At 52.7% G+C, this 26,593-nt stretch overlaps 10 protein-coding genes across 10 annotated transcripts; 6 read left to right on the plus strand and 4 right to left on the minus strand.

Annotated features, from left to right (window-relative positions):
- Positions 1 to 572: 572 nt before the first annotated feature.
- On the minus strand, positions 573 to 3,473 carry ACET3X_005770 (uncharacterized protein). The gene is made up of 6 exons (XM_069451909.1): positions 2,542 to 3,473; positions 2,139 to 2,484; positions 1,965 to 2,093; positions 1,782 to 1,911; positions 1,493 to 1,731; positions 573 to 1,442 (listed from the first exon to the last, which is right to left on the minus strand). The coding sequence occupies exons 1-6, from the start codon at positions 2,663 to 2,665 to the stop codon at positions 1,343 to 1,345; spliced, it is 1,068 nt and encodes a 355-aa protein (XP_069306130.1). The 5' UTR covers positions 2,666 to 3,473; the 3' UTR covers positions 573 to 1,342.
- Positions 3,474 to 5,018: 1,545 nt separating this feature from the next.
- ACET3X_005771 (uncharacterized protein) lies at positions 5,019 to 7,210 on the plus strand. Its single transcript, XM_069451910.1, has 8 exons — positions 5,019 to 5,518; positions 5,573 to 5,620; positions 5,671 to 5,800; positions 5,851 to 5,894; positions 5,943 to 6,042; positions 6,093 to 6,449; positions 6,497 to 6,759; positions 6,811 to 7,210. The coding sequence occupies exons 1-8, from the start codon at positions 5,463 to 5,465 to the stop codon at positions 6,878 to 6,880; spliced, it is 1,068 nt and encodes a 355-aa protein (XP_069306131.1). The 5' UTR covers positions 5,019 to 5,462; the 3' UTR covers positions 6,881 to 7,210.
- Positions 7,211 to 7,417: 207 nt separating this feature from the next.
- ACET3X_005772 (uncharacterized protein) lies at positions 7,418 to 10,008 on the plus strand. Its single transcript, XM_069451911.1, has 7 exons — positions 7,418 to 7,599; positions 7,723 to 8,073; positions 8,132 to 8,303; positions 8,370 to 8,541; positions 8,595 to 9,222; positions 9,350 to 9,561; positions 9,614 to 10,008. The coding sequence occupies exons 1-7, from the start codon at positions 7,550 to 7,552 to the stop codon at positions 9,898 to 9,900; spliced, it is 1,872 nt and encodes a 623-aa protein (XP_069306132.1). The 5' UTR covers positions 7,418 to 7,549; the 3' UTR covers positions 9,901 to 10,008.
- Positions 10,009 to 11,394: 1,386 nt separating this feature from the next.
- ACET3X_005773 (uncharacterized protein) lies at positions 11,395 to 12,646 on the plus strand (the record flags this gene model as incomplete). Its single annotated transcript, XM_069451912.1, has 5 exons — positions 11,395 to 11,443; positions 11,490 to 11,543; positions 11,594 to 11,673; positions 11,787 to 12,261; positions 12,339 to 12,646. 5 exons carry the CDS (start codon positions 11,395 to 11,397, stop codon positions 12,644 to 12,646), a joined length of 966 nt encoding a protein of 321 aa, XP_069306133.1.
- A 186-nt stretch (positions 12,647 to 12,832) lies between these two features.
- Positions 12,833 to 14,269, minus strand: ACET3X_005774 (uncharacterized protein). Its single transcript, XM_069451913.1, has one exon. It carries the CDS (start codon positions 14,173 to 14,175, stop codon positions 12,922 to 12,924), a length of 1,254 nt encoding a protein of 417 aa, XP_069306134.1. The 5' UTR covers positions 14,176 to 14,269; the 3' UTR covers positions 12,833 to 12,921.
- Positions 14,270 to 15,639: 1,370 nt separating this feature from the next.
- On the plus strand, positions 15,640 to 16,595 carry ACET3X_005775 (uncharacterized protein; the record flags this gene model as incomplete). The annotated part of the gene is made up of 2 exons (XM_069451914.1): positions 15,640 to 16,162; positions 16,291 to 16,595. The coding sequence occupies 2 exons, from the start codon at positions 15,640 to 15,642 to the stop codon at positions 16,593 to 16,595; spliced, it is 828 nt and encodes a 275-aa protein (XP_069306135.1).
- Positions 16,596 to 17,333: 738 nt separating this feature from the next.
- On the minus strand, positions 17,334 to 18,699 carry ACET3X_005776 (uncharacterized protein; the record flags this gene model as incomplete). Its single annotated transcript, XM_069451915.1, has 2 exons — positions 17,334 to 17,358; positions 17,408 to 18,699. 2 exons carry the CDS (start codon positions 18,697 to 18,699, stop codon positions 17,334 to 17,336), a joined length of 1,317 nt encoding a protein of 438 aa, XP_069306136.1.
- A 613-nt stretch (positions 18,700 to 19,312) lies between these two features.
- On the plus strand, positions 19,313 to 20,497 carry ACET3X_005777 (uncharacterized protein). The gene has a single exon (XM_069451916.1). The coding sequence runs from the start codon at positions 19,377 to 19,379 to the stop codon at positions 20,364 to 20,366; it is 990 nt and encodes a 329-aa protein (XP_069306137.1). The 5' UTR covers positions 19,313 to 19,376; the 3' UTR covers positions 20,367 to 20,497.
- A 1,736-nt stretch (positions 20,498 to 22,233) lies between these two features.
- ACET3X_005778 (uncharacterized protein) lies at positions 22,234 to 24,837 on the plus strand (the record flags this gene model as incomplete). Its single annotated transcript, XM_069451918.1, has 3 exons — positions 22,234 to 22,283; positions 22,521 to 24,591; positions 24,649 to 24,837. 3 exons carry the CDS (start codon positions 22,234 to 22,236, stop codon positions 24,835 to 24,837), a joined length of 2,310 nt encoding a protein of 769 aa, XP_069306138.1.
- Positions 24,838 to 25,575: 738 nt separating this feature from the next.
- Positions 25,576 to 26,364, minus strand: ACET3X_005779 (uncharacterized protein; the record flags this gene model as incomplete). Its single annotated transcript, XM_069451919.1, has 3 exons — positions 25,576 to 25,768; positions 25,825 to 26,187; positions 26,270 to 26,364. 3 exons carry the CDS (start codon positions 26,362 to 26,364, stop codon positions 25,576 to 25,578), a joined length of 651 nt encoding a protein of 216 aa, XP_069306139.1.
- Positions 26,365 to 26,593: the final 229 nt, after the last annotated feature.

The raw sequence follows: 26,593 nt of genomic DNA on the forward strand, positions 1-26,593 counted from the left end.
CAGTACCCGCTTCTCAGCCCCCTTTTCTATGGCAGATGTTCAAATCTTACATGGTTGTGTCAGCACCGAGGTTTCCACGTCATAGAGCAAATGATCATCTTCTTGTCGCTACATCCAATGCCGACGACCAAGCGACAAGAAAACCCACCGTATTCCTTGCATATCCCGTCTCCTCACGTCCCAGCGTAGTGGGACACGATAAGTGACGTGCCGTGTCCTCTCGTCAATACACGTTTCTATATCCATACTACAACATTCTACGAGTTTCTCCGCCCACTCGGTGCTTTTGTCGCCGTCTTGCGCATATGCGCAAATGTGCAAGACCAAGGACGCGCGGTTGCGGATGTTGCGGCGTGGCGGCGCTATTGATTAGATTGGACGAACAGGGTGCATGCAACCAAGGACGGAATGACAGTGGCACAGCCACGATGATATCGTTTTCCGGGTTCGGAGTCCGTGATCTCTCGACTCGAGTGTTGGAAAGGGATGTGGAATGGATGAAGCAAGGGTTTCACGTGAAGAATGTACGTGGTCCAATCTTGCACAGCAGCCATCTGTTCATGCAGAATAAGGGTCTAGCTACATACCAAAATTAAATAGTTATACATGCAAGTCAATATGATATACTGATATTCCAAAATGGTGGCGTACATTATATCTGCGCGAACGCTTCGAGGCCATGAAAAACCGTCGCAAAAGGTCGTGGTAGTAGTTTGATAAACTAGAGAGTTCCTCCTCGTTGTGTGACCGTGTCGCGGAAATGAAGTCGATGAACAAGACACAAATAAAAAAGACATATCGTAAAGGAGAGACTATATAGCATACAAGTTCTCTCCTTGGCGGGCGAAACCCCAGGCTACATAGAAAAGGTTTTGGAATGGTTGTGCACTCAACTTTTTCCTCTTTGGCTCTCTCTCAGTAGTCCATGGAAGATAAACCAGGAAACGGGAGAAGCGAGGTTGGGAGACAAAGGGCAACCAAAGTTTAGCAATCGATGGGAAAATCCGACTGAGCCCCCAAAGGGGAGAAAAAAATGTTGTGGTGAAGACGTTCCCATTATCCAAGACAAGAAGAAAAGGAGGAATTCCCAGGGAATCTTTAAACGCCAAAAACACCAAGCTGCGCTCTTTGTATGGATAGCTAGAGGCAATGATATCTCCCAAAGTTCCCGTTTCGTGACCGAGGATGTGCATCATGAGTGGCACGATCGGGAGTAATGATCGTAAAGGGCTCGTGTATTATGTAAGTGTATGGGTATGGCGGAAAGGAAGCTGAGCATGTCGCAGCACTCATAGGTCGTATGCCTGGCCGTTATGTATTGGTGCGGGTGTTGTGTGGACGATCATAGTATGCCAGAGTCTTTTAGCGCGTTTTGCAGTATTGTTTCCTTGACGGCGGCGAAGACGAGTCGGATGTTGGACGTATCGGTGGCTTGTGTGAGACTAGTGAGGTCAGCATGCGTGAGTTGGCTCGAGGAGGGGGATTGTTTTACTGTGGGTATAAGTTCAAGTGAGCGCGGTTGACCTGGTTGAACCTCCACAACAGATATTTGGCGGCGCGGTTGACATCATTGCCACCAGAGTAATCTGGAAAGTAATTGCCGAGTGGCGATCGTGCAAGTTTGGCCTTGAACAAGTCGACCTTGTTGAGGAACAGGATGATGCTCGTTCTCATGAACCACCGGCTGTTGACCACCGAGTCGAAGAGCACTAAGCTTTCCATCATCCGGTTCTAGGGGCGCGAGTCAGTCATGGCCAAAAATACTCGACTTGATTACCTACTTGTGAGCTTTCTTCCAACAGCACTTGATCGTATTCGCTCAATGCCACGCAGAAGATGATTGATGTGACGTTTTCGAAACAGTGTATCCATTTCTTGCGCTCACTCCGTTGGCCCCCTACGTCAAACATGCTGTTTCATGTTAGCCTGAGCACCCAAACACGGTTTGAAGGGGGCGCATGTACTGTATGCTGAGCTGGCCCATTGTGAATCTTGTCTCGTAGATACCGGTCGTTTTGGTACGCGCTCGTAGGACGTCGGATTCGATGGGGACATAGTTTGGGTCGGATATTCGCTCTACCTCGTCGAAAAAGCTAAAGAGGTCAGTGGGGCTGATGGAGAGGGATGCGCAAACCTACTATGGGGCGGAGTCCATCAGGTAGAACTCGCTCGAGTGCTCCAAGACCTTGCCGACACATGGATCGCTCCACATGGATGTGATGGCTTGGCCGACCCGTACATCGAGGGGCTTCTCGGGATCGGGGTCGACTGTGTAGTCGAGCAGGTAGTCGCAGAGCTCGGCATTGCCAGGCTTCTCGGGGACCACGTCAAACTGTCGCATGGCGCCAATGAGGGCTTTTGCGCAGTCGATGACATTTTTGTATATGGTCAGGCGGTACATGGCGAGCTCGTCCTGCGTGTAGCCGTTCTGATGTATGATCTTCATCTGCTTGACTATGGTCGACTTGCCGCTCTCTCCGGAGCCTGCAGGGCGTGTTAGCAAAGGCAGCGGCAGCGGCAGCCGGGCTGGAAGCTACTCACCCAGCAGCAGGATCTTGCATTCCCGCCGTAACCGTCGCGAGTCCTCCTCGAGCTTGCGGTCAATGGCCTGGCTGCGCTTCTTCTGCTCGACATCGTCGTTGTTGGTGCTCATGCAGATGCCCATGGTGCCGGCGTGTGGTGCGGCTCGCGGCCGCGGGCGCTGGGAGGGAGTCGGGCGCGGGATAATGGTGGAGCACTAGGCTCAGCGCGTGGCAGAAGCGTCGTCGTCGAGGGCAGGCGGCGATGCGACAGAGCGTGTGGTCCGGATGGCGGCGTGACGGCTGGCGCGTTGCTGCTGGAGCTGGAGCTGTGGTGACGCTTCCGTCGGCTTAATCCGACACGCAGCTCCCGTCAATCAAAGGGGGCCTCGCAGCGTGGGCGGGCGCGGCGGCGACGAGTGCCAGCGCGGAGGGCAGCAGCGATGGGAGCGGGGTCGGGCTGGGGCACAGGGACCGACGGGGGTTTGGTATGCGACGGTGTGGTGTTGTTGTATCGACGGTAGGGTCGTCTTGGTGAGCTAGATCCGACACTCCAGGGCTGCCTGTGGCTCGTGCGGAGGTGCCTTCCCCAGTAAACTTGACGAGGAAGGCGCGGGATCTGGACAAGGCGCACTGCAACTGCAATCACCACTCTGCCCGGCGTCGGCGTGGGCACACGGGGGGCGTCGTTTGCAGGTGGATTGGGACTGGATGCGTCGGGCAGATGCGCTGGCTGCTGCTGCTCGTCTGCTCCCAGTGCGAGGCGTGGACGGCAAGAGGGCGACCAAGACGATGATGGCAGGCGCGATGCTGCTAAGCCTCATTCAATCGGAGATGCTAGAGCAGCAGCGATCAGGGTAAATGGCACGAGCCAAGCTGCGGAACAGGGCGCGCTGAAGCGAGCGCTGGAGGGCAGAGTGCTGGCGGACACTGGCAGTGGAGATGCGAGGCGATGCCATGCAATGCAGTGGGAGAGATTGTTGGTGCCCCCAACCACGCTCGAGGCCATTTACCACGCCGTGGCTGCCATATCCGAGAAGGCATCCGTCCATCTCGGCTTACCACCCGCTCCTTTCCACCACCCACTACAGTCCACTGCGACGGCCCCTTGATACACCGGCCCCTGCACCACGCGCTGCAGCTGTGCCTCCAGACTTCTATATACAGGACCCGCTGGCTGCAAGTAACGCAACCTCTGCTCTGTGTTGGCTTCACGAGGCCACCCCGAGGAACTGAATGGCTCAGCCCCCAAGTCTCAATCTGGAACGCCTCCGTGATAGACTTTACCTCGTCGCCCAGCCAGCGACTGACGTGCAACGGCGCCTTCCAGTTAGCCATGTTCGCGGGGCTGCCCTCTCCAATCTAGAGCGCTGCTAATTTGAGTCTGGCCCTTTTACAATGGCCTCTTTGCTGGGTCCCCTGACTGAAGTTGAATGCGACCCTCTCGCCAGACTGCCCTGCCCTGCTTCTCCATCAATACTGGCTAGCGGCAAACGAGGCTAGCTGGGTGCTGACCACATACATCTGTCTGTCGAGCCCGGGTCCCCCCCACCTTTGGCGACTGCGGACATGTTTTGGTCGATGTCGTGCATTATCAAGACATGCACTCGGGTGGGCTACAGCAGACAGAGTTGACAGGGCCACATGTCAGCAAGCAATCGCGTGCATGTTTCAGAGCGCTACCATGTTCCGTCATAGCCGCAGCATATCATTGACACGCTTTCGGAGCGAGCCGCAAACGAAGCATTACGCAACGTCACGTCCGGGATGCCACGAGGGCTGGTAATCGGCCCTTGAAGTCAGGTACCGGCCATGCATCGCTGGTCTGCTTGCCACTGAGCATGGGGACGATGAGACTTTTGTGTCCACTGGTGGGGGGTTAGGGTCATGGGGAGTCAGGACACCAAGGGAGCGGACCTCGCGGGTGAGATGACGGGCTACTGGAGGTTATATATCAAAGGCATGCGTATGTGTTCTAGGTATACCTTCTCCATACGTCAACATTGCAGGTGTATTCGTGCCGTCAGCAGAGCCGAGCATGTCGACACAAGGAAGGGCTAGTCCGGGTTGTACAATCAAGGCAAGTCAAGCTGGCCAGACATATTGGTCGTCAAAAGAGCAAGGGCGGCTGCATGCCAGCTGCAGAGTCACCATTCGGGGTGGGCGAGTGGTGTGCACGGGCCAGACACGTGAATAGAGGGGAAGGTCGCGAGTGAATGCGGCAAGAGCGTCGCGGTCGCTGTGGGGTACACTGACAGGACTGGACACATTGCCTGCGACGGTCAGTCTTTTGCAGCGCTAGCAAAAGCGCAGGAAATGCCTGCGCTCGAGGGGATGCACGGGCTGTAATGGAAATTTCAAAATCCATCGTGACGTCACCAGAGCAGGCCGAAACCTGTGTGAGCGACACTTCCGTGCCCGGGCCATGTGCATGCGTCCCTCCATCGCATTTGGTGCCTGCCCCTCGATTGTCTTCTTACCTTTACCTCTTCCTTTCCGCCCCGATCTGCTCTGCATCCTCGCCACGTCCTCGAGCCCTCATCCTTGTGTAGCCCATAGCGCAGGTCATCCCGTCGGTGCCTCGATTGCCTTCTCGCCGACCCGCTTACTGCCAACGCTGAACATTGAAAGCGGCAACCAAAGCACCCCAACGAGCCCAGCCGTCGACGTTTGCGACATACCCCTAGTGCAAACTCTGAAGGCGCAAGAAAGATTCTTCGGAGCCGTGTCGCGCAAGCCCTTGATTGCCGGACCTACCCACCGAGCCCAATCAAACCTGCCCTGATCTCGCAGCGTCAACGTGCTACTAGAGAGCCCTGACGTATCCGCGGAATACCCCACGACGTCCTACTCGCCCTCTTCCACCACCACCACAACAACCCCAATTTTCGCCCAAGACCGCTTCTCGCGCCTGTCGCAGCACCAGAGCTACCAACAGTCACCATGGCGGAATTCGTACGCGCCCAGATTTTCGGCACCACTTTCGAGATTACCAGCAGGTGCGGATTGACATACCCCACATTGCGTCTTCTGGCATAACTGACACCGACAAGGTACACCGACCTGCAGCCTGTGGGCATGGGCGCTTTTGGTCTCGTCTGGTACGGCTCCCGCAACGCTCGACACGAATTGAATATTGACTCGGCCACAGTTCAGCCAAGGACCAGCTTACTAGCCAGGCCGTGGCTATCAAGAAGATCATGAAGCCGTTCAGCACCCCGGTCCTGTCAAAGCGGACATACCGAGAGTTGAAGCTGCTGAAGCATCTTCGACACGAGAATGTGGGCAATGCTACTGCTGTTCTGCAGCCAGAATTCTAACACCAAACCAGATCATCAGCCTGAGCGACATCTTCATCTCTCCCCTCGAGGACATGTAGGCAGCCACATGACCGCCGACCCCAGTAAATACTAATTCGCCCAGCTACTTCGTCACCGAGCTCCTCGGAACCGATCTTCACCGCCTGCTCACCTCCAGACCGCTGGAGAAGCAGTTCATCCAATACTTTCTCTACCAGATTTTGGTGTGTGGCAAACCCTCCAGATATGCAACAAAATGTGCTGACCGCAAAAGCGTGGTCTGAAATACGTCCACTCGGCTGGTGTCGTGCATCGCGACTTGAAGCCCAGCAACATCCTCGTAAACGAGAACTGCGATCTCAAGATTTGCGACTTCGGTCTCGCCCGTATACAGGATCCCCAGATGACGGGTTACGTCTCTACCCGATACTACCGAGCCCCGGAGATTATGCTCACATGGCAAAAGTACGATGTTGAGGTTGATATCTGGAGTGCAGGATGCATTTTCGCCGAAATGCTTGAGGGCAAGCCGCTCTTTCCTGGAAAGGACCATGTGAACCAGTTCTCCATTATTACAGAACTGCTCGGAACCCCTCCAGATGATGTTATCCAGACCATCTGCAGTGAGAACGTGAGTAGGCCGACGCAGACTCCCAAACAAGTCGCTAATTTTGCCAGACACTGCGATTCGTCCAGTCGCTTCCCAAGCGCGAGCGACAACCCTTGGCCAACAAGTTCAAGAACGCCGAGCCCCAGGCCGTCGATCTCCTAGAGAATATGCTGGTCTTCGACCCCAAGAAGCGCGTACGAGCGGAGCAGGCTCTCGCTCACCCATACCTCGCCCCATACCACGATCCCACTGATGAGCCGATTGCGGAGGAAAAGTTTGACTGGTCGTTCAACGACGCAGACCTGCCTGTTGACACATGGAAAATTATGATGTATGTTTGGCAGAAATAAAAATCTCGCATACACAAACTAACAGACTACAGGTACTCTGAGATTCTGGACTACCACAATGTTGATGCGGCGGCACAGGAGCAAGAGAACAACGGCAGCTAACTACACACAAAGTGTACCAATCTCGAGCTACAACCATTTGCAGTCTCCAAGACAACGAATCATGCAGTTGCCGAGGCTTGACGTATCATGTGCCTGGCGTAAGCGGAGTTGGCTGTTGGTAATGATTCCCGGGGTCTCGTCTAGTGGACCTATACGTGACATGAAGATGTGCAGTAGATGGGGCATGGATTTGTTATTGTCATTGGCATGACCATTGCGGGTACACGAAAGGAATGTTCATGATGGAAGTGAATGCTTTGGTCGACCTAGGTAGGAAAGTGAAATCACATTGTCAAATACAACGTTGTTCGTCGCTTTGCACAGGATGAGCAGGTGACTGTTTTTGTGCGCTCCAATCCATGGCGCAATTTGCTAGCAAAAGGCAACAGACAACAAGCCTCGACACCAAGACTGGGTATGCATGATGTGCAGTACCCTGGCACTGGTGTCTGTAACATGTCGGGCGTGATCACTAACTTGGGAACGGGTGGAGATCGCCGAGGCTTGGGACTAGCGCTGTACCGTAGGGCTGACTGAGGGACTGCTGTTTCGTCACCGCTCTGAGCGCGTCCGCATTGATTCAAGGACGCGAGCCTGGTCCCTATGGCCCTACGACCCTTCTCCCTATATTTCTCGAGTGCTATGCGATAGCATCTACATCGCACCATAATGGCGACCCTCAATCCGCTTGTCTGCGTCGTTGACTTCCACCATGCGCGGTAAGCTTCTCCTTGCAAGTAGAGTTGCGACCACAGAACGAGACCGGCCAGGCGATGCTGCGTGGCTTGCGACCGCTGGAATAGCCGTGCAAGTGTGGAATAATGGCTAACACGCACATGCAGGGGCCCCGAAGTGGAAACATGGCTAGGCGCAGAAGAAGGAACCGACCCAGCAGCGGACAATGACTGGTCGTTGCTGCCATTCATGGCCTTGAGCGACGGCGCGCATGCCTCTGCCGAAGACTATTCCTACTTCACCCTCCGCCGCGCCCAAACCTCGACCGAACCCGCAACATCGCTCTTCGGTATATCGTGTACGCGACAACTCGACGCGAGCAAGCTTATCGATCGGCCGGCTGAGGTTACCAGGAGCACGGTGCAGAAGGCTGTCGTTGTCATCAGCGACAGTCCGCAACATTTTGGGGCTATCAAGGCGCAACTAGGTGTTGTCACACAGTTGTGGTTCAACCAAAGGTAGATTGGGCCCTGATGATGTATTTTGGATTACAACGTGACGCTGACATATGCGTAGAGACTTTACGGATATTGAGATATTAGAGCGCTTCACAGAAAGTCTTCCACAGCTGCTCAAAAACCAGGAGGGGCAGCAAGATCACTATTTCGGCATCTCCCTCCGCGAATTCATACACGAATTCAAATGGCAGACTCTGGTTCTGTTCAAATGCGCATTACTTCAGCCAAAGGTACGTCTTGATCTGTCCGCGCTGGCATATCCAGTCGCCGTCACACACATTGTCTCATAATCACAGGTTCTCTTCTTCGGCTCCCATTGCGAACGACTATGCATGATGCAGTTTGCTCTTATTTCACTGATACCCGGCCTGATACGCCACCTACAAGACGCTGCCGATCCCAAGTTCAATTCCTGTGAGGAGAAGTGTGTCATGCCCACTTCACTTAAGACCTCTGAGCGCGCTTCCTGTCAGTCTGTCCTTGCCCTCATCGCTACGATCAAACATACTAACGAGACTCAGTACTAGCATACATGGGCCTCCCGTTGCAGCTATTCGGTACAGGCTCTCTATTCGGACCATACACACCACTTCAGCAACTCGACATACTCGCAGACCAAGACACAAAATCCTACATCGTCGGCTCCACAAACTCCCTGCTACTTCAGCAGAGAGACCGATACAGCGATATCCTCATCAACCTCGACGATCATACCGTAAACATTACCTCGGCCGCGCTGCGAAATGCATCGGTTCTGTCGACACCGGACCGGAGATGGATTGACTTCTTGACACAAACAATCAACGATACTTGGGATGAGAATGACCCAGCACGGCCAAAGGACCACGGATACGCCGGCAGCGAAGAGTTTATCCGTATGCAATTTGAAGAGTACCTCCTCGCCATGCTCAGCTCGGTGAAATACAAAATCTACATGGAGAAGAATGCCCACAAAGAGAAGTTGATCACAGAAGTCGAAGGGGATCCTGCAAGCGAATTCTCAAACGAATGGGTACATGCCTGGATGCAGACCGAAAACTTCCGCATCTGGAACAAGTTCACAGACTCACACCTCTTCGACATTGTCGATCCGAAACACCCTTGCTCTGGCGGCCTGTCGATGGAAGACGTTCAACGCCGATTGGCACAGTACGTTCCCTCCTTCTTTTGGCAGCCCCGTCAGCCCGACTAAACCTCACCCTTAGTCTGCTTTCCAACCCAACCTTCCAAGTCGTATCTCTCGGCGTATGTGTGCTGATATTTGCGTGGCGATTAGGCAGGTAGCAGAAATGCATCTAGACGAACGACTGGAGAAGTCAAGAGAAGTCTTGGGCAAACAGATTGCAGTAGGCCAACAAAAGGTCAGCTCTGCGTACAACCGCTTGTGGGCCGAGATGGAAGCCATGCGTGAGGCGCAAAGGAAGAGAGCTGAAGAAGCTCGACTGCAAGCTGAGAAGGAAGGAAGGCCGGTCGACGATGGGAAGAAGTGTAAGCCAGACATGCCGCTTCTGTGAAGATGTCAATACTAACAGTTGACTAGGGAAAGCACCTCAAGCTCCCGATCTCTCGAACGCAAAGGCAAGCGCAGGTGCTTACTTCTCCAGCTGGGGTACCTGGGCGAGTGAGAAGAGAAAAGGATGGGGGGCAAAGACGCCGGTGTCCTCGCCTCCACCGGGAGATCTTCAGAGGGCGGAAGACTTTAAACGAGAGAAGGATGCGACAATCGGTGATACTCCGGAAAGTCCACCACCGGCAGACGTCAAGAGACGAAGCTTGTTTTTCGACGCAGACGCAGAGAAAAACAAGGAAGGTGCTGAGAAGGATTGATAGATCAACAACGGACCATTGGGATGATTGCAGTTCAGGTTGGAGGGTAAATTGCTGCAACGATCTATAGCATCTATTTGAACAAAGTAAATATATGGTATCCTGTCATCCTAATGTAACGGTGGACATGATGTGCGTGTTAATTTCCTTATAGCTACCGTTTTGAATTCGACCACTAAGTGTCCCCCGGGGTTGCTAAGGAGTTGTAAAGCCAATAGAATAGTTTTGTGTGCACTGTGCCTGCCCGATATTGGGAAAGAAGGCGGGGTTGTCCCTGGCATCTCTTCGAATGTTTGGTTATCAACACTCTTCCCTCTTCCCAATCCTTAAACGTTCCGTCTTCAATCTCAGTCATCTGCGTCGCAGTAGCAGTTGTGGGCTGGTGTATCCAATTATCATACTCTAAGCCAAGGGCCCCTGATCTTTTCGACACGCTTGATAATGGTCCTGATGATGGTCCTCTTGAACGCAGACGCAAACCCATGGATAAGAGCTTCGGATATAACTTTATCACTCGATACGGAACGACACATTTACAGTGCTGCGCATCCTTTATTCAGAAAATTTGTTAGAACTGTTTCTCTTAGTGCTGATTTCTGGTGGCTGTCTTCTACTGCGGCTTCTTCTCACGCTTCTCTTTTATCATGTCACATGCTACAGTCGCAACATTCAGAGCAGTGGTCGGTCTACATTCACAGGATTCGCTTGCCATGGAATTGTAATGGATCATTTGGGCTGTCTATGGTGAGGTATTCTTCTCGTCTACATGCTTGTTTGATTGGCCTCAATGCCACGTTCGTTAAGAACTTGTGGTGTGTGCGTTTGCCCCGTCGCTACCCTTCGTTCTCATGGGTGCTACTGATCAGTGTCAGGCTCGAGGCAGACTCTCGAAAGCACCTGGTATCCTCGACGCAATACGGTCCTGCCACAGTTGTGTCGCAGTTGGCAAAAGAACCTTTACACCCATCGTCTCAACTTCTCCATTTCATGTCCATGCCGACGATTTTCGAGCAGATTGGCAGATATGTTCAGACTCGAAGTGCTGCCGATACGTCTGGCGTAACTTTGGTGTTCTCGCCTAGTCCCTTAGCCCGTCTGTCGTCTTGTGACGGTGAAGCCTAATCGGTCGACTCGAGTGCCAGTATCACCGCACCCTAGTCCTCACCACGCGTCTCTTATTTGGTAAACACCACTCACGTTCACCTGCGTCAACAAAGTTGCCTAATCTGTCCTATCGACGCGTCTTGGGTCCAAGCTTATGCTGGAAAATTTTCGTATATAAAGAGGCTCGCCCCGACGTCCACCTCTACCTCAACACCTACCTTTGCCTCAATCATCTCCTTTGGTCGAGACTTTGCCTTGACAGTCACGCCCTCTCTTGATACTTCAGGTCCTTCAAGATCATCTCTTACACCATGTCTCTGTTCGGCGATAGCGGCAAGACTGAGGTCAACACCGGCAAGACGGTCACCTTGAGCCAGCCGGACTACAACGATGCTGAAGACGCCAAAGCCGCTGCCAACACCGCCAAGCTTGAGAGCGAGTCTCATTCACTTTGGCCAACCTCTTGATCATACTAACGCCCTCAGAACTCGTTGGACGGATCGTTCGAAACCTTGCAAGCCGCGGATACACTCTCAAGAGTAAGACTTGTCCGACTCTCAATACTTCGACTCGATGCTGACATGTGTAGGCATTGGTCTCAATCCTTGCTACCAGCCTGCTCGCAAGGTCTTCGAATCCCTCAGTGACAAGCCTTACGACGCTGCCAGCGTAAGTGTATTTCGATTATTTCCTTTTTGTTTCTGCTTCTTCTCTTCTTGTCTTTTGTGCCATTCTTTCCATTCTTTCCATTTCCGAGGTTGGTAAGTTTAATTCGACCATAGTGCTTCAAGTTCCTGCCCAATGAGGTTATTGGTAAGATTGGCAGTGAGCTAGATGTCCGCGATCTCAACAGCATGCGCCTAGTGAGCATGCGATTCAACGTCGCCGTCAGCTTCGAGTTCGGCAAGAAGATCAAGGTGACAGAGAACGTTACCATCTATCCTACCTTCGCGAGCATGTCTTCATTCCTGGTCGGTCTTGGCTTGGATCGCACATATCCCGCTACTGTACGCACCATCACTTTGGTCGGAGAAGGACCCAAGACGCCAGAGTTGAGCTACGACATCTCATGGATCCACATGATGAGTGCCCACCGGGACCCGAATCGCTCAGCCCTGGACTCAAGCAATCCCAGCGAGGCTCAGAAGATCCGTGACACTGATCGACGCATCGTCTTGTCTGTCAATGATAAGCATGAAGAGTGGGACCGCATCAACAAGCCGTTCTGTCACAGTGGCAAATACCGCCAGATGCTTAGTAAGTTCCAACGCAGTCAACTTCCTGAGAAGGACTTCTGGCACAACCGTGATCAACAAGAACTGACTTTTGCCCAGGTATCGTGCTCTCGAGACTCCCTAACCTGAAGACCATCGTCATACGCAACCTCCACGCAGGCGAGCACATCCCTGGTTGGGAGGGACCCGAGGCTTTGAAGAAGCTGTCCTACTATCGTCCTGATCTTCCCATCAACGAGGTCTACTACGGGGACTGGCAGTACGACATTCTACACAAGCGCGTCACCATGTACACTGATGAGTACGGCGAGTACATTGAGGAGAACAACGCCGGCCCCCAAGCTGGCTTCATCGAAGATGTCTTCGCTGCTATGCAGTTGTCTGGTACCATGGCTAGGATTGTATAGATGGACTGGTTTGAGATGGTCGGACACGATGGTATGACTTGATGATTCACTGGTTTGAGAAGGACTGATCTGAGAGTCATTGGTTGATCGACACAAACTGGTTTGAGGAGGAATGATCTGAGATCTACTGGTTAATATGGACTGGTTTGATACGACATGCACATGACTGCTACATTGCACAAGATAGCTAGTCTCGATGGCAAAATATGATGGGTTTGTCCAACACTTGATATACTCTGAGTGATGCTTTCTTTCTTTTACCATACTAGATTTCGTCACCTGTCACCCAGAGCAAAAGCCATCCAGTTCTTTCCTAACTTCGCCACCCCCTCCTCCAATCTCCATCCTTTAATTTCACAAATTTTACGTATGATATCCTCCAACCTTCTATCCATCTCCTCGCCCGCGGTATGTAAATCACTCTCCACCAACAACATATCGTCTGGAACAGTCTTTATGATATCCTGAAAAGCCTGCGGCGTATCTTCCTCATCAGCCGCATCAGACAAGTTAATCGCCGTGCTGAACGACGCAAAGATCTTGGCCGGAATCTCAGGACGAAGGTATTGCGCAAAGTTGGAGGGTGAACCGGAGTAGGAATGGAGGCATATACGTGGTGGATAGGATTTCGGACCGCTGTCTTCTGCGCCAGTACCCTCATTCCGCGTCTCATCAGCAGACAGCGCGGCTTCAGCAGCAGGGTGGTCTTGGCCCCTCTTCTTCCTCTCGCGCTTGCTCAAAACTTGTTTTTCACAGCCCTTCCATGTTTCGCTGAGTACCTCTAGAACCAGACCATGCGCTTGTACGCCATGTACACTGACTGCCCTACCCATCTCTGCAGCAAGATCTAGCTGTAGTTTGAAAATCTTCTTTTGATGTGCAGGACTGCATCGGAAGGGCGTTAGGCGTCGGCCTTCGCGTCCACCTGGTGTAAGATTGTTGTTGCGCTTCGACCATAGATCTGGATTGCCGGTCCAGGACTCTGGGATTCTGAAGGAGCGGTCGAGACCGATTTCACCTACTAGCGCGAATGGGTATTGTTGTAGGTGTTGTCTTGTAAGCTCTAAGAAGGCGGAGAAGGGTGTTGGATCTGGCAGTGAAGCGTATATCTGGAGATCTTCTTCGCTGGGGTCGGAGCGGAAGGGTTGGAGGACGGATTGGTAGTGGGACACCTTTGTTTGACCGGTGAGGGGACCTTGGTCTTGCAGTGCGCTGTTTCCGGGTGCTCCGGAATCTGGGTCGGGGGATATGTACATTTGGTATGAGAACCATGGGTGCCAGCCGAAACAGGGGACTATGCATTCTTCTTTCGTCCATTGAGATGGGTCCGGAGATTTGATGCTGTGCTTGTTTGCTGCCGATAACACAAGGTCTTGGTCTTCGGATCTGGTTGCCATTACGGTGAGGATGCGTGCCTTCATGTTTTGGATGGTTTCGATGCTGGACATGGTGTCTGTTGGGTGGCAGTGTGCATCGTAGACTCCGAGGTGCCATGGGAAGGGCTTATCTCTGCTCTTGTCCGATGTCATTGTGTTCAGTGTAAGGAGGCAAGATTATAGTTGACGTAGAACCAGAGTCTCCAGAATTGCTAAAATGTCACCAAAATGGTCTGTTGTTCAAAGCAAATCTACACTAGGTATGACGTACATGCAAGGCTGGCCGGCTAGACCCGAGGCAGCATGTCACCCAGCCATAGAAAAAATGGGGTCGGCCATGCTAAATTTATTAGGACTAGCGCCTAACATATTCTAAATATATTTAGAATATATTTAGATATATTTATCTTTATTCTAATATATATCTATTATCTTTTATAAGAATAAAGATATAAAAGATAATACTAGTATTATCTATCTTAAAATATAAAAAATCTTTATTTTAGATAGAGATATTTAGAAAAAAAGAACTTAAAAAAAAAATTAAGAACATGTTTATATAAGGTGCTACGCTTAGGGAGCTATTATACAGGTATACTATTATTATATTTAATAGAGAAGAGAACTATAGGCTACCTTATCCTAAAGGTTAATTAGTAGTAGCTTAGATTATCCTTTAGTCTAAGGTTTTAGGGTTTAGTTTAAGTGTTATTTAGACGTATTAACTATAAACTATATACCCTACGTACGTAACTAAGATACTGTTAAGGAATAAGCTAATTAGGCTTTAGCCTATTATAGTTTAGAATACGTTAGAAATATATTTAGCCTATTATATAATCTATACTAGGCTATACTAGCATATGTATAGACCTTTTTTAAGATTAAAATTACCTAATATAGCTAGGTTATGGCTAACCCTATTTTTTCCATGGCTAGGTGACATGCATCCTGGGCTAGACCCTGTCATTGCCCCACGGCGACATGAGCCCCACCATGAACGCATCCCTACACGCGTATAACAAAACGCCGCCCTTTGGACTCCGCCAGGCAGGTACATAGAGAGCAGACGTATCCCTTTCACGAGGCATGTCAGATCGATAGTAAACGCCACATTCCGCTCTCCTCCATCATACGATACTTCCACGCGAACCGTAATCGAGGGCTGTCGACTGCCCCGTGCGGATGAGCAACGACGGCACGATCGCGCATGGGAAGTTCCCGCCTTGGAGACACTGGGCAAGCTGAACGGAGATGATACGATCAGGTGCTTGGATTGGCTCACATTCCTCTGAAAAGTCCCGATTCGAAGAACGTTGCTCATGGTCAATGTGCAAGGCCCCTTGTCAAGGACCAAGGATGTACCTTCTCCGCGTAAGCTAGCCCCTCACCAAGTGAGGCTGTTTGTCAGAGGGCTACCTGGGTAAGACAAGGACAAGTTCTGCTACCCAATTTCATTCATGTTTTGCATTTCACTAATTCTCCCGCCACCACGTGCGTCGAGTGTTTTCTCAATATAAAATACCCGGGTCTCCCCACTTACACCAGAAATTGACAAAGAACACCCTTGATCGACTTGGACTCAACGTGTACAACTACACCACCGACTGAACCAAAATGCCTGGTCGCCTTGAAAACAAAATTGCTGTTATAACAGGCGCCTCATCCGGCATAGGCCGCGCAATAGCCCTAGCCTTTGCCTCAGAAGGCGCCTCACTAGTCTGCTCCGACCTCCGCGAAACCGCCCGCGAAGGGTTTGCTACAGATACCTCTCCCTTGACCACAGTCGAAGCCGTCAAGGAGCTCGGTGCTAAAGTCATCTTCGTCAAGTGCGACACCGCCTCGTCGACCGAAGTCGAAGCCCTGATCCAAGCCGCAGTGAAAGAGTATGGTAGACTCGACATCATGGTAAACAATGCGGGTATTGTTGTGGAAACGACCGAACATGGGTCCAGGCCGATTTGGAATTTCGAGGAAGATGCTTTCAACAAGACGTGTGATGTGAATGTCAAAGGTGTTTTTTGGGGGACGAAGTATGCGAGCAAGCAGATGGTGGGACAGGAACCAGGGCCTAGTGGTGACAGAGGGTGGATCATCAATATGAGTAGTGCCTTAGGCATGAGAGGCATGAGAGGATTCTGTAAGTCGCGTCATTGTTCTTTCCTTGGTTATTTGTGTTTGAGTTTCGTGTGGTGGGGGAAATCGGACCTAGGATGAGGGTGGTTGCATCAACAACAAGAGAAGAAGCGTAACTAACGATACCGACAGCTGCTTACTCGACATCGAAACACGCAGTCCTCGGTCTGACAAAGTCCGCTGCACAAGACTGTGCGCCATACCGCATCCATGTCAACGCTCTTTGTCCTGGGTACACATCTACGGCCTTCACCGCGGTGCTGTACAAGCCGGAAGCAGCGGAGCGGAAGAAGTATTTAGAGCAGCGACAGCCGTTTGGCGGCGGCGGCCTGGGTACGCCCCAAGATGTTGCCAAGGCGGCGTTGTTTCTGGCTAGTGATGATGCCGCGTGGGTTACTGGCACAGGACTATCAGTTGATGGCGGATTTTGCACGTGAGAGGGTTGAAACTGGGTAGCCTTCAAGAGGTCGGCTGTTGGTAAACGAGAAGGGAATTTTGGTGCATTGCGTTGGGAATAAAACTTGACTAAAGGTAACAGTCAGTTATACGGAACATGTCATGTCAAAAATCTATGAAGGAAGTAGTGGGATGTACCTTTAGCATACCACTTAACGGCAACGAGCTTCTTGGTAGCATCAAGGGGTGTGTACGCGATCCTTGACGAGATCGGGGAAGCAAAGAGATCTAATCACAATACACGTTTACTGTGTGAGCGAGTGTTTGACCTGTTGCATTGTTTCAGGGGGTTTATACTAATCTCTCTCTGTACTATGCCGTGTCTCTAGGCCGTGCACTATCCAAAGAAAAAACACCGTATATACACCCGCTCAATCTGGCCAATGGAGGAACCCTAACGTAGGAGAGAAAATCGCCGATGCGGGAAATGCAGGACAAGGAAACCCAAACGCCATAGCTATGCTAGCTTTCAAGAGTAAAAAGACCTAATAGAGGGAGTACGAGAACGGAGTCGGCTAGGAAAACGGAGAGAGTGCGAACGTATGGGGTATCGCCGCTGGGGAGACGAGGCCGACATATGCAAGAGGTGGTCGTGCGCTGTGGTACTAAGGCAAGTGCGGATCAGTCAAGCTGGATGGTTGGAATGTAGTGCGAGGATATGGGTGGCACGATATAAGGGCCGAGGGAATGTAGGAGAATGTATGGAGGAGTATGAGGTGCTACCTCGCTACACGGTGGATCAACCTGTGCATGTTAGTGAGTAACGATGAGCTGCGAGGCTGTATGAGCTTACCTCAGAGTACTGATAGCAAAAGTAGCAATCCAGGCAAGCAGCGCGATCAATAGAGTGGCCGTCAGACCCTTCTGTCGGTCACAGATACTCTGTCTATATGGACAAGAATTCACCCGGTCTGATGTGACACATGCCCACTTGTCATCCGTGAGGGCCTGAAAAGCCAGGCTGAGGTTGGCAGACTCGAAGACGATGAAAGCCAGGTCGAGGAAGATGAGCGACATTTTGGCGTTGTGCGATCGCAGACCCAGAGGCTTCGACGTGTATTCGTCGTAGGTGATGTAGATGGTGTACAGGACGGCCACGATGTCGACGAGTATAGCCATCCAGGTAGACGAGTTGTTGGTGCAGCCGTTGTTGTCCGAGTGGCGGTAGATGGAGCATGCGAGGGAGAGGGCGAGGATGGAGAAGACGAGGATCATGGAGCGGGAGAGGGCGGGGACCATGGGGTGATTCATGACGGTCTTGTGGAAGTGCATCAGGCGGCGCTTTCTCTTCTCCGAGGTGAAGAGCCAGAAGCCCTTGATGTGGTCGTCGCCGTGGTCCTGGTCGATGGGCTCCCATTTTTGCTCGAGGTCGGGCATGTTCTCCTTGAGCCAGTCATCGTCGACAATCTGGCCGCGCGAGGATATGGGGCGGTCGAGGTTGGAAGCCTGGGTGAATTGCTTCCACTTGGGGGCGCTGTCGCTGACGGGCGTCGACAGCGTCACGGGGGCGCCCTCGCGAGCGTGGTCGAACTTGCGACCGGGGACACTGGACTTTGGGGTTGGGCAGAAGTTGTGGTTGGCATGGCGTGCGCTGGTGGGCGTCCGGGGCAGGAGGAAGCTGGTGGCATCGACATTGTCCTCGTCGTCGGCCGACTGGACCCAGGGCGGCAGTGAGCGGACGGCGCGCTGTCTCTCCCGGTTGTCCGCGCTCGCGGCGATGCTCCGGTTAGAGGACGCCAGCGTGCGAGGGGTGCTGGAGACGGACTGCGAGTGGCTCTTGCGGACGGGGACGCCGTCCTGACTGTCCTTGGAGTTGTCCGACACGGCACTGACTCGAGACTGGGGGCGACGCTGCGAGGTGAAGGAAGAGGCGGTAGGCGGCGGAATGGGCGAGGGAAGCAGGCGGTGGGCGGCGGCGGTGGCGGTAGTGGTCGTGGTCGAGGTCAGTGTCGAGGCCTGTGATATCTGGCTGCTCCGCTGGGCAGCTGCGTCGGGGCGGAGGTGGTTGGTGCCAACAGTCGTGCCAGCTGTGCCAGTGCCATTGCTGCTACTGCCATCGGGGTCGACCATGGGCTTGCTGGTCATTCTTGTCGGGAGATGTGAGGGGGTGTCCTCGTCGCACCAAGCACCAGCGGGTCCCTGGACCAAAACACCAAGCACCAGCCTGGGTGTCGCGCCTGGCTGAGCGAGCTTCGAGGGCTTGGCAGTGAATCAGCGCGCTGGGGGCAGGGGACAGGATTACGTGGGAGCAAAGTAGGCAACGCGCGACGACACCATGTCGGGGCTAGGGCGTGTGTGGGAGGGCAACAGTGCGGGATAAACAGGACTGGAAGCAGCAGTAGCAGGTGTTAGAGTTTGGTGGTACGGCTGGGGGTCGTGGTGGAGCGCCGTGGCCCGTGAGCAGGCGATGCGTATTTGGGGCAGATTGGGGAGATTGCACATTGTTCGCGACTGACGACTGACGATGCAGGCAAACAGGGATTGCGCGCTGGCAAGCTTCTCTTGGCCCAGAGTGAGGTCATGGGTCCGCATTCCCTAGCCTGCTCGTGCAATTCGACAACACAACACAACACTGCACAGCCACTGCTAGACAGTCGAGCACCGCCTGCCACTCCAGCTGCACTGCCTTGGTACGCCACAGTCTCGACCGCGTCATGTTCGACACGCTCCAAGTGCGCCTTTGTTAAATACCTGCGCCATTGCGCGCTTACCTAACCCCCCCTCCAAGACAACTCTGCCAGCCCGACCCCGCCAACCCCACGATGCGTCTTTTCCTGCTGCCCATATCCACGCGCCGCTCCCTCATTTACTGCGAGAAGCTGCACGAAAAGGCCCCCAAGGACCGCTCCTACTATGACAAGCTCACCATCAAGGCCAATGAGACATGGGTCGCCTGGGAAAAAGACGACAAGGCCATCTGGGACTGGAAGAAGAAGGTGACCTTCTACGGCAACGAGGCATTGAAGCGCATTCCCTACGAAGAATGGGGCCTCAAGACAATTCCCGCCCTCTCGGCCAAGCGCAAGCAAGACATATTGGACGGAAAGGCAAAATATGAGGTCCTGTTTCCGGGAAAGTACCTGCCGCAGGAGAGGGTTCCTGGCCTGCTGCAAAAGTTGGCCAAAGAGAGGCAGAGCATGCACCGCAGCAAGCTGATGTGGAGCGTCATCATTATGCCCTTCACTGCGCCCTTCATGCTCGTACCCGTCGTTCCCAACCTGCCTTTCTTCTACGTCCTCTACCGGGCTTGGAGCCATTGGAAAGCGCTCGGCGGCTCCAAGCACCTCGAGTTCCTCCTCAAGCACAACCTCCCCAAGCCCGCCCCATCGCCCATACTCGACCAAGTCTATACTGCCGGACTCATGTACCCCACCCGCGCACTCTCTCGCGCCGCTCCTAATCCGACTGAGCAACAAGCGCAGCAAGTCGCAAACGTAGTGCACCAGCAGACCAACAACGAAACAAAAGACGTCATGGTTCTCCAACGGTGGAACGGAAAGCTCATCGCTGAGCAATTCAACCTGCCCGACATGGAGGTCGAGATTGAGCGCGCCGTCTGGCAGGTGGAACAGGCAATCAAGTCAAAAGAGGAGCTAGAACAAGAAAAGCTCGAGCAGGAGAAGGCGGTCGGGCACAACGGCATGAGGGCAAAAGACGCACTACCCGAACACATTCTAGAGACCATACACGAAAAGGCCGAACATGTCGCCGACGAGGCCAAGGACAAGGCCAAGGAAGCGAACACGTCATGATTCCCTTTTATGCGCTGATGATGTACGATATCACGGGTCATTTAAAATCTGTAAACATAGCATGGGCGTTGGGAGGCTATGTTTGTACTATACCACTAGAAGAGTCTTCGCATTTGTACGATTGGATGCATTTACCACATGATATATGCAAATGAGAATACGGTCCATCTCATTACATGTCCTCCAACACGCTCACAACTCGCTCTTGTCCCCCCGACAGAATTTCTCAAGCTTCTCCTTGCTCCAAGTTACCGGCCCGTCATTCCCATACAAAGGATCTTTTTCCAACCACTCCACGTTCCCCACCGCCTCCGCCTTCTTCTTTTCTCCTGGCTTCCCATAGCACATGTCCCAACTACATCCTTTCGGATAACTGCCAACCATCTGAAAACCACCATCAACGTCTTCGATCAATCTGTGCCCAACACCCGCAGGCACAACGATTACGTCTCCGGCTTTGACTTCCGTTTCCACTTTCCCAGGATTGGATTCCCCACCGAACAATAGTCTTGCACGGCCGTTGAACACACAGAGTACTTCATGTGTAGTGCTATGGTAGTGCGTCGTGGTGTACATGGTGTAACGCCATTGTGGAGAAAGGTTGTTGGTGGGGAGGTGCGACTCTAGTGCGGAGGCGGAGGTTGAGGGAGGGAAAGCAGAGTGGTAGATGAAGAGGGGGCGATTATGTGGTGTTGTGTTGGGTATGTGAGCGTGTGTGGGGATGTAGTGGGTGCTTAGGCGGAGGGAGGAGAGGGGGGTCAGATTCAAAGACGGCATTCTGAAAGATGTACAAGTGATGAGAGTAGTGCTTGAAGTTAGGGTTTGATACGGAGTGTGTTGGTGGAGAAGGAAATCGCAAGCCCAAATCTGGACATGGCATAGCAGATGATGATCCTGCAAAGACGTCATCGGTCTGGAAGCCTGGACAAAGGTATAAGAAACCCCGTTGAATGCTGCTGTAGATGAGATGGTTTTCCATGCCAAGTGCATGCATACAACTCTGTGTCGTTGGAGCCCGAGCTTCGTCGTATGGAGCATGTATACCGACTGACTAGGTTTTATCAGCATTCGCCACCCGCAGTGAAACGTCCCATCAGACTGAACGACCAGCTCCGAAGAAAGCCAACGGTAATATCCAATTTTTGACTATTCAATGTCCTCTACTATTCTCAAAGGTAATGGGATTAGGCCTCCAAGGTTCTATTGGGTCGGTACCGTGACAGAACGGTAATGAGCTGTACTGCAGTAGTGCACCATGCGCCCGACTGGACACGTAGGTAATGAGTCGGTCTCTGAGCTACCATTAACAACATGCTGTTAATGCGTGGGCGAGAAAGAACGCGGCGAACAAGCACGAAAAACTCATTCCGAGCTGACAAAGATGCCGGTGACTTCGCGATATGTCGCGGCTAGTGCCAGGCAGCGTGGACCAGATCCTTGTAGATGCCAAGACCTAAGCTCGGTGCTGCCTGAACAGTATGAACCAACATCGACGTGACTACATATCAGTACGCCGCCGCCTCTTTGTCCAGGCACCTTCACTTTGCTCTTCTCCCTCTGCATTGTGCTTCGCGTAATTCCGAGGCGCCCATACCAGATTTTGCGGGAACCTACCGCTCGGTACCTCATAAGCATCCCCGCCCGCTCCATAGTTAAACTCCCCTCCACCCACCGCGCTCTCCACCACAACTACCTTCTACACACCAGTAGCAGTCCCTCCGCCCAAGACATCAACTGCAGTAGCGCTCAAAGCAGCCGATAAACAAATCCGACTGTCTGCGATACAGCGGCTCCGACAATAAAGTTCCTCACGCGCAAGAAGTCGCCTCCGAAAAGTGCCCCAGAGCACGCGACGACACACTCCACGATGGCTTCTGGTATGCCACCCGTCCCGGCTAAGGACGATGTAAACGCTACGTAAGTCTCTCTTCTTCCCCCCAACGTGTCCTCCTGTCCAGTGCTGCGAGCTGCGGAGACGCTGGTATGCTCCAGTGACGTCGCCAAAGGCTGGTGTCTAGTCCGCCGCGATCGGACGCCAGCTCTGCCTCGCCATGGTGAGCGCAGGCGTGGTTTATCGTCATGGGATGTGCCACCACGAAGCGACCCCACCCCACACGTTGTCATGGAGCTTGACCAAATGCTGACAGCTCACAGATGGAAATACCTCGAAGCCGGTGTCGACAAGATTATGACCAACTTGCGCGAGGGTGTCGACATGAAGACATACATGGGCCTCTACACCGCTATCCACAACTTCTGTACCGCCCAAAAAGCCGTCGCCGGCTCGTCGTTCCACGCCGCCAATAACCGTGGAGGTGCCCACCTTCTCGGAGAGGACCTCTACCAGCACTTGATCGAATACCTAAAGGCACATCTCGCCGAAGTGCAGGCAGCTTCACGGCAACATGTTGACGAAGCGCTGCTCCACTTCTACATCAAGGAGTGGAACCGCTACACAACAGCGGGCCAGTACAACAACCATCTGTTCCGGTACCTGAACCGCCACTGGGTCAAGCGCGAGATGGACGAGGGCAAGAAGCACATCTACGACATCTATACACTTCACTTGGTGCGCTGGAAGGAGGACATGTTCACGGGCAGCCAGGAGAGCGTCATGCGCTCAGTACTCAAGTTGGTCGAGAAGCAGCGAAACGGCGAGACCATAGAACAATCCCAAATCAAGTCGGTCGTCGACTCCTTCGTATCCCTGGGTCTGGATGAGGCCGACAGCTCCAAGTCGACGCTGGATGTTTACAAGGAATACTTCGAGAAGCCCTTCTTGGAGGCTACCGCGCAGTACTACGACAACGAGTCCAAGCAATTTTTGGCGGAGAACAGTGTGGTCGAATACATGAAAAAGGCAGAGATCCGTCTGGAAGAGGAGAAGGAGCGTGTGCCGCTATACTTGCTCAGCGAGATCATGTCACCTCTGATGCGGACATGCGAACAGTCGCTCATCACCAGCCACTCGCAAGCTCTTCGCGAGGAGTTCCAGATCCTTCTCGATCACGACAAGGAGGAGGACCTGGGCCGCATGTACAAGCTGCTCGCTCGTATTCCTGAAGGTCTTGATCCTCTGCGCCTTCGGTTCGAGAACCACGTCCGTAAGGCGGGTCTGGCTGCAGTCGACAAGATTGCGCAAGATGGAGACAACTTGGAGCCGAAGGTCTACGTCGAAGCCCTCCTCGAGGTCCATACCCAGTACCAGGCGCTCGTCAACAAGGCTTTCAACGGAGAATCAGAGTTCGTTCGCTCGTTGGATAACGCCTGCCGAGAGTTCGTTAACAGAAACAAGATCTGCAAGTCTGGGTCCAACAAGTCGCCTGAGCTTCTTGCAAAGTATACCGATAGTCTGCTGAAGCGCTCCAACGCTAAGATGAGCGAAGAAGACGATATGGAGAAGCTTCTGACGCAAATCATGACCATCTTCAAGTACATCGAAGACAAGGACGTATTCCAGAAGTTCTACTCACGTATGTTGGCCAAGCGTCTAGTTCAGACCACTTCCGCATCCGACGACGCCGAGACGAGCATGATTTCGAAGCTGAAGGAGGCCTGTGGTTTCGAATACACCAACAAGCTCCAGCGCATGTTCCAGGACATGCAGATCTCCAAGGACCTCAACACCGCCTTCAAGGAATGGCAGTCAAATAACTTGGATGATTCAGACCTCAAGACCAGCGTCGATGCCTCATACCACATTCTCGGTACTGGTTTCTGGCCTTTGAACCCGCCCACCACACCGTTCACCCCACCACAACTCATCGTCCAGACTTACGACCGCTTTGCCCGCTTTTACAACCACAAGCATCAAGGTCGCAAGCTTACCTGGTTATGGCAATTGTGCAAGGGCGAGGTCAAGGCCAACTACTGCAAGGTCGCGAACCTGAAGACTTCTCCAACCTTCCAGGTCTCGACCTACCAGATGGCCATCATGTTGCTGTTCAACGACAGCGACATTGTCTCTTACGATGACATTGCAGAGTCCACCAAGTTGAACAAGGAGACTCTTGACCCTAGCTTGGGTGTCTTCATCAAGGCCAAGGTTCTCCTCGCTCAACCTGAGGGTGCCAAGGCGGAGTCTGGTACTTCCTACAAGCTCAACACCGGCTTCAAGACCAAAAAGATGAAGATGAACCTGAATATCGGTATCAAGTCTGAGCAGAAGGCAGAGGCGGAGGATACGCACAAGACGATTGAAGAGGACCGCAAGCTACTCATTCAGGTATGTACCCACCGCTTCCATTTTTCTTTGATCAACAGCATGCTAACATTTTTACAGTCGGCTATTGTGCGTATTATGAAGTCCCGCAAAAAGATGAAGCACCAGCAGCTGGTGTCCGAGACTATTCAGCAGATTAAGAACCGCTTCATGCCCCGTGTTCCTGACATCAAGAAGTGCATAGACATTCTGCTCGAGAAGGAGTACTTGGAGCGTCTAGAGGCAGACGAGCTCGGCTATTTGGCATAAGTGGTTGGTACGTAGCTTGCGATCCAAGGGTTATCACCTAAGGGAGGCATTTTGAGTGATGAGTAACGGGTTCCATTTCACGGGTCAGGCTTTCTTCATCGTCGTCATCACCATCGTCGTCTTTTTCGATGTATCATTCGGGCGTTTCATTCATGGCAGCGGAGTTAGGTCACCGTGAGGGAAAGGCGTGTGGGATGGGGCTTTCATGAAGTACTTGTTAAACGCCCAACAGACAGCGCGTTTGGTATCCCTTTCTTGAATGATAGACGGGTGTAAAATCCGGAGACGGCTCACAAAAGAAGACACGGTTTTCGCGCATCACATCGTCTGCACTTGCTCAGTGATGTATGTATCACGCTGTCGCACTATGCAGAACTCTATTCCGATGCGGTAAAGTGGGTCGTCCATTCAGGGCTTATCTAGCGTGATCCACAGATCCACCCAAACTCAGCTTTCTGCCTTGCGTTCGCATTCCTCAACTCAATTACCCGGGATACAGCGTCCCAACTCGCAGAAATGCCGCCCGCTTTGTGAATCCTCAACTCTTGACACGCTAAATTGCGAACAAGTCTCAGTACAGTCAAACATTCCAGAACCCCAGCATATGAACAACGCGGATGTGCCAGTGATTGTCGCCAGCGACAACGTGGACACAAGAGACATGGAAAGCGCATTAAAGTCATTACAGAGAAAGAGAAAGAGAAAGGGAACTGAAAGGGACATCGTTCACAAGGCAACTCAGTCGTAACCTTGGGACCAACCGTACCGTGGCATTGCCTGAGTTTCGTCGCCATCATCTATGCGGTCGCGACCGTTTGGTTGTCCCCCGCTTGCTGGCGGGTTGTTGTCCTGGAAGTGATTCCTGCCGTGCCGGTTTCTGTCGTTTTGGTCATCACCTGACCCGCTGTTACTATACGCTCCTGTTGCGGTGCTAGTAGAGAGTTAGATACTATCAAAATTACGCAGCAACAAAGGGTAAAGCCGTACTAGGAAGGAGGCGGCGGCAAGTGAGATTGGTATGCAGGTCGACTGTATAACAAGCTGGGTAATGCCTGCACATAGCGAGGATCTCTCGACGAGTGCCCTGACTCAGGCAGGCGCGAAGGCATGGGTACATAGATCGGCCCACTCGAGTGGTGCTGAGGGGAGGTAGCAGACGAACTGAAATCCCTTGGTGGGGGTGGAGGTGGAGGTGGAGCGGAATGCACGTGAGTCTGCCAGTCTGAATAATAGGTTGGGGGAGGAGGCGGAGGCGGTGGAGGCGGTGGAGGAGGCGGAGGTGGATAATTGGTATGCGGTGGTTGATCGTATCCACGATGTGCGGGTGCGACAATATGCGGTTTTGAGTAACTACGATAACATCAGCGTTGTGCTGGAGCATACAGCAAGGCGACGAGCCTAGCGTTGCGGCACGATCAGGCTATCAGCGTACACGTACTGGCGCGTCTGCGCGTCAAAGTGGTAGTAGGTTCCTCGCTGCGCATCAAACGACCACCCCCTGGGAGTTGGTCCGTGAGGGCTCGCCATTACCGACAACAGTTTTTGAGTTGGTGCAAAACATAGGCGGGGCGCTCCCTGCCTAAACTACCCGTTGCAATTGAGGCTCACCTGCTGTCGACAGGTCCTTCGGTGTGGATGCTCCCTTCGCTAATTGGTTGGCCAATATCAGCCGCTCAGCCTGGCCACGTCACAGTCTACTGAGACGAGAACACCGAGGATCGACGTCCAGTCGCAAACTTCGAAGAAGTACATATGA

The sequence above is a fragment of the Alternaria dauci genome, chromosome 5, assembly GCF_042100115.1.
Source record: "Alternaria dauci strain A2016 chromosome 5, whole genome shotgun sequence".
In the NCBI taxonomy this organism is placed as follows: Eukaryota; Fungi; Ascomycota; class Dothideomycetes; order Pleosporales; family Pleosporaceae; genus Alternaria; species Alternaria dauci.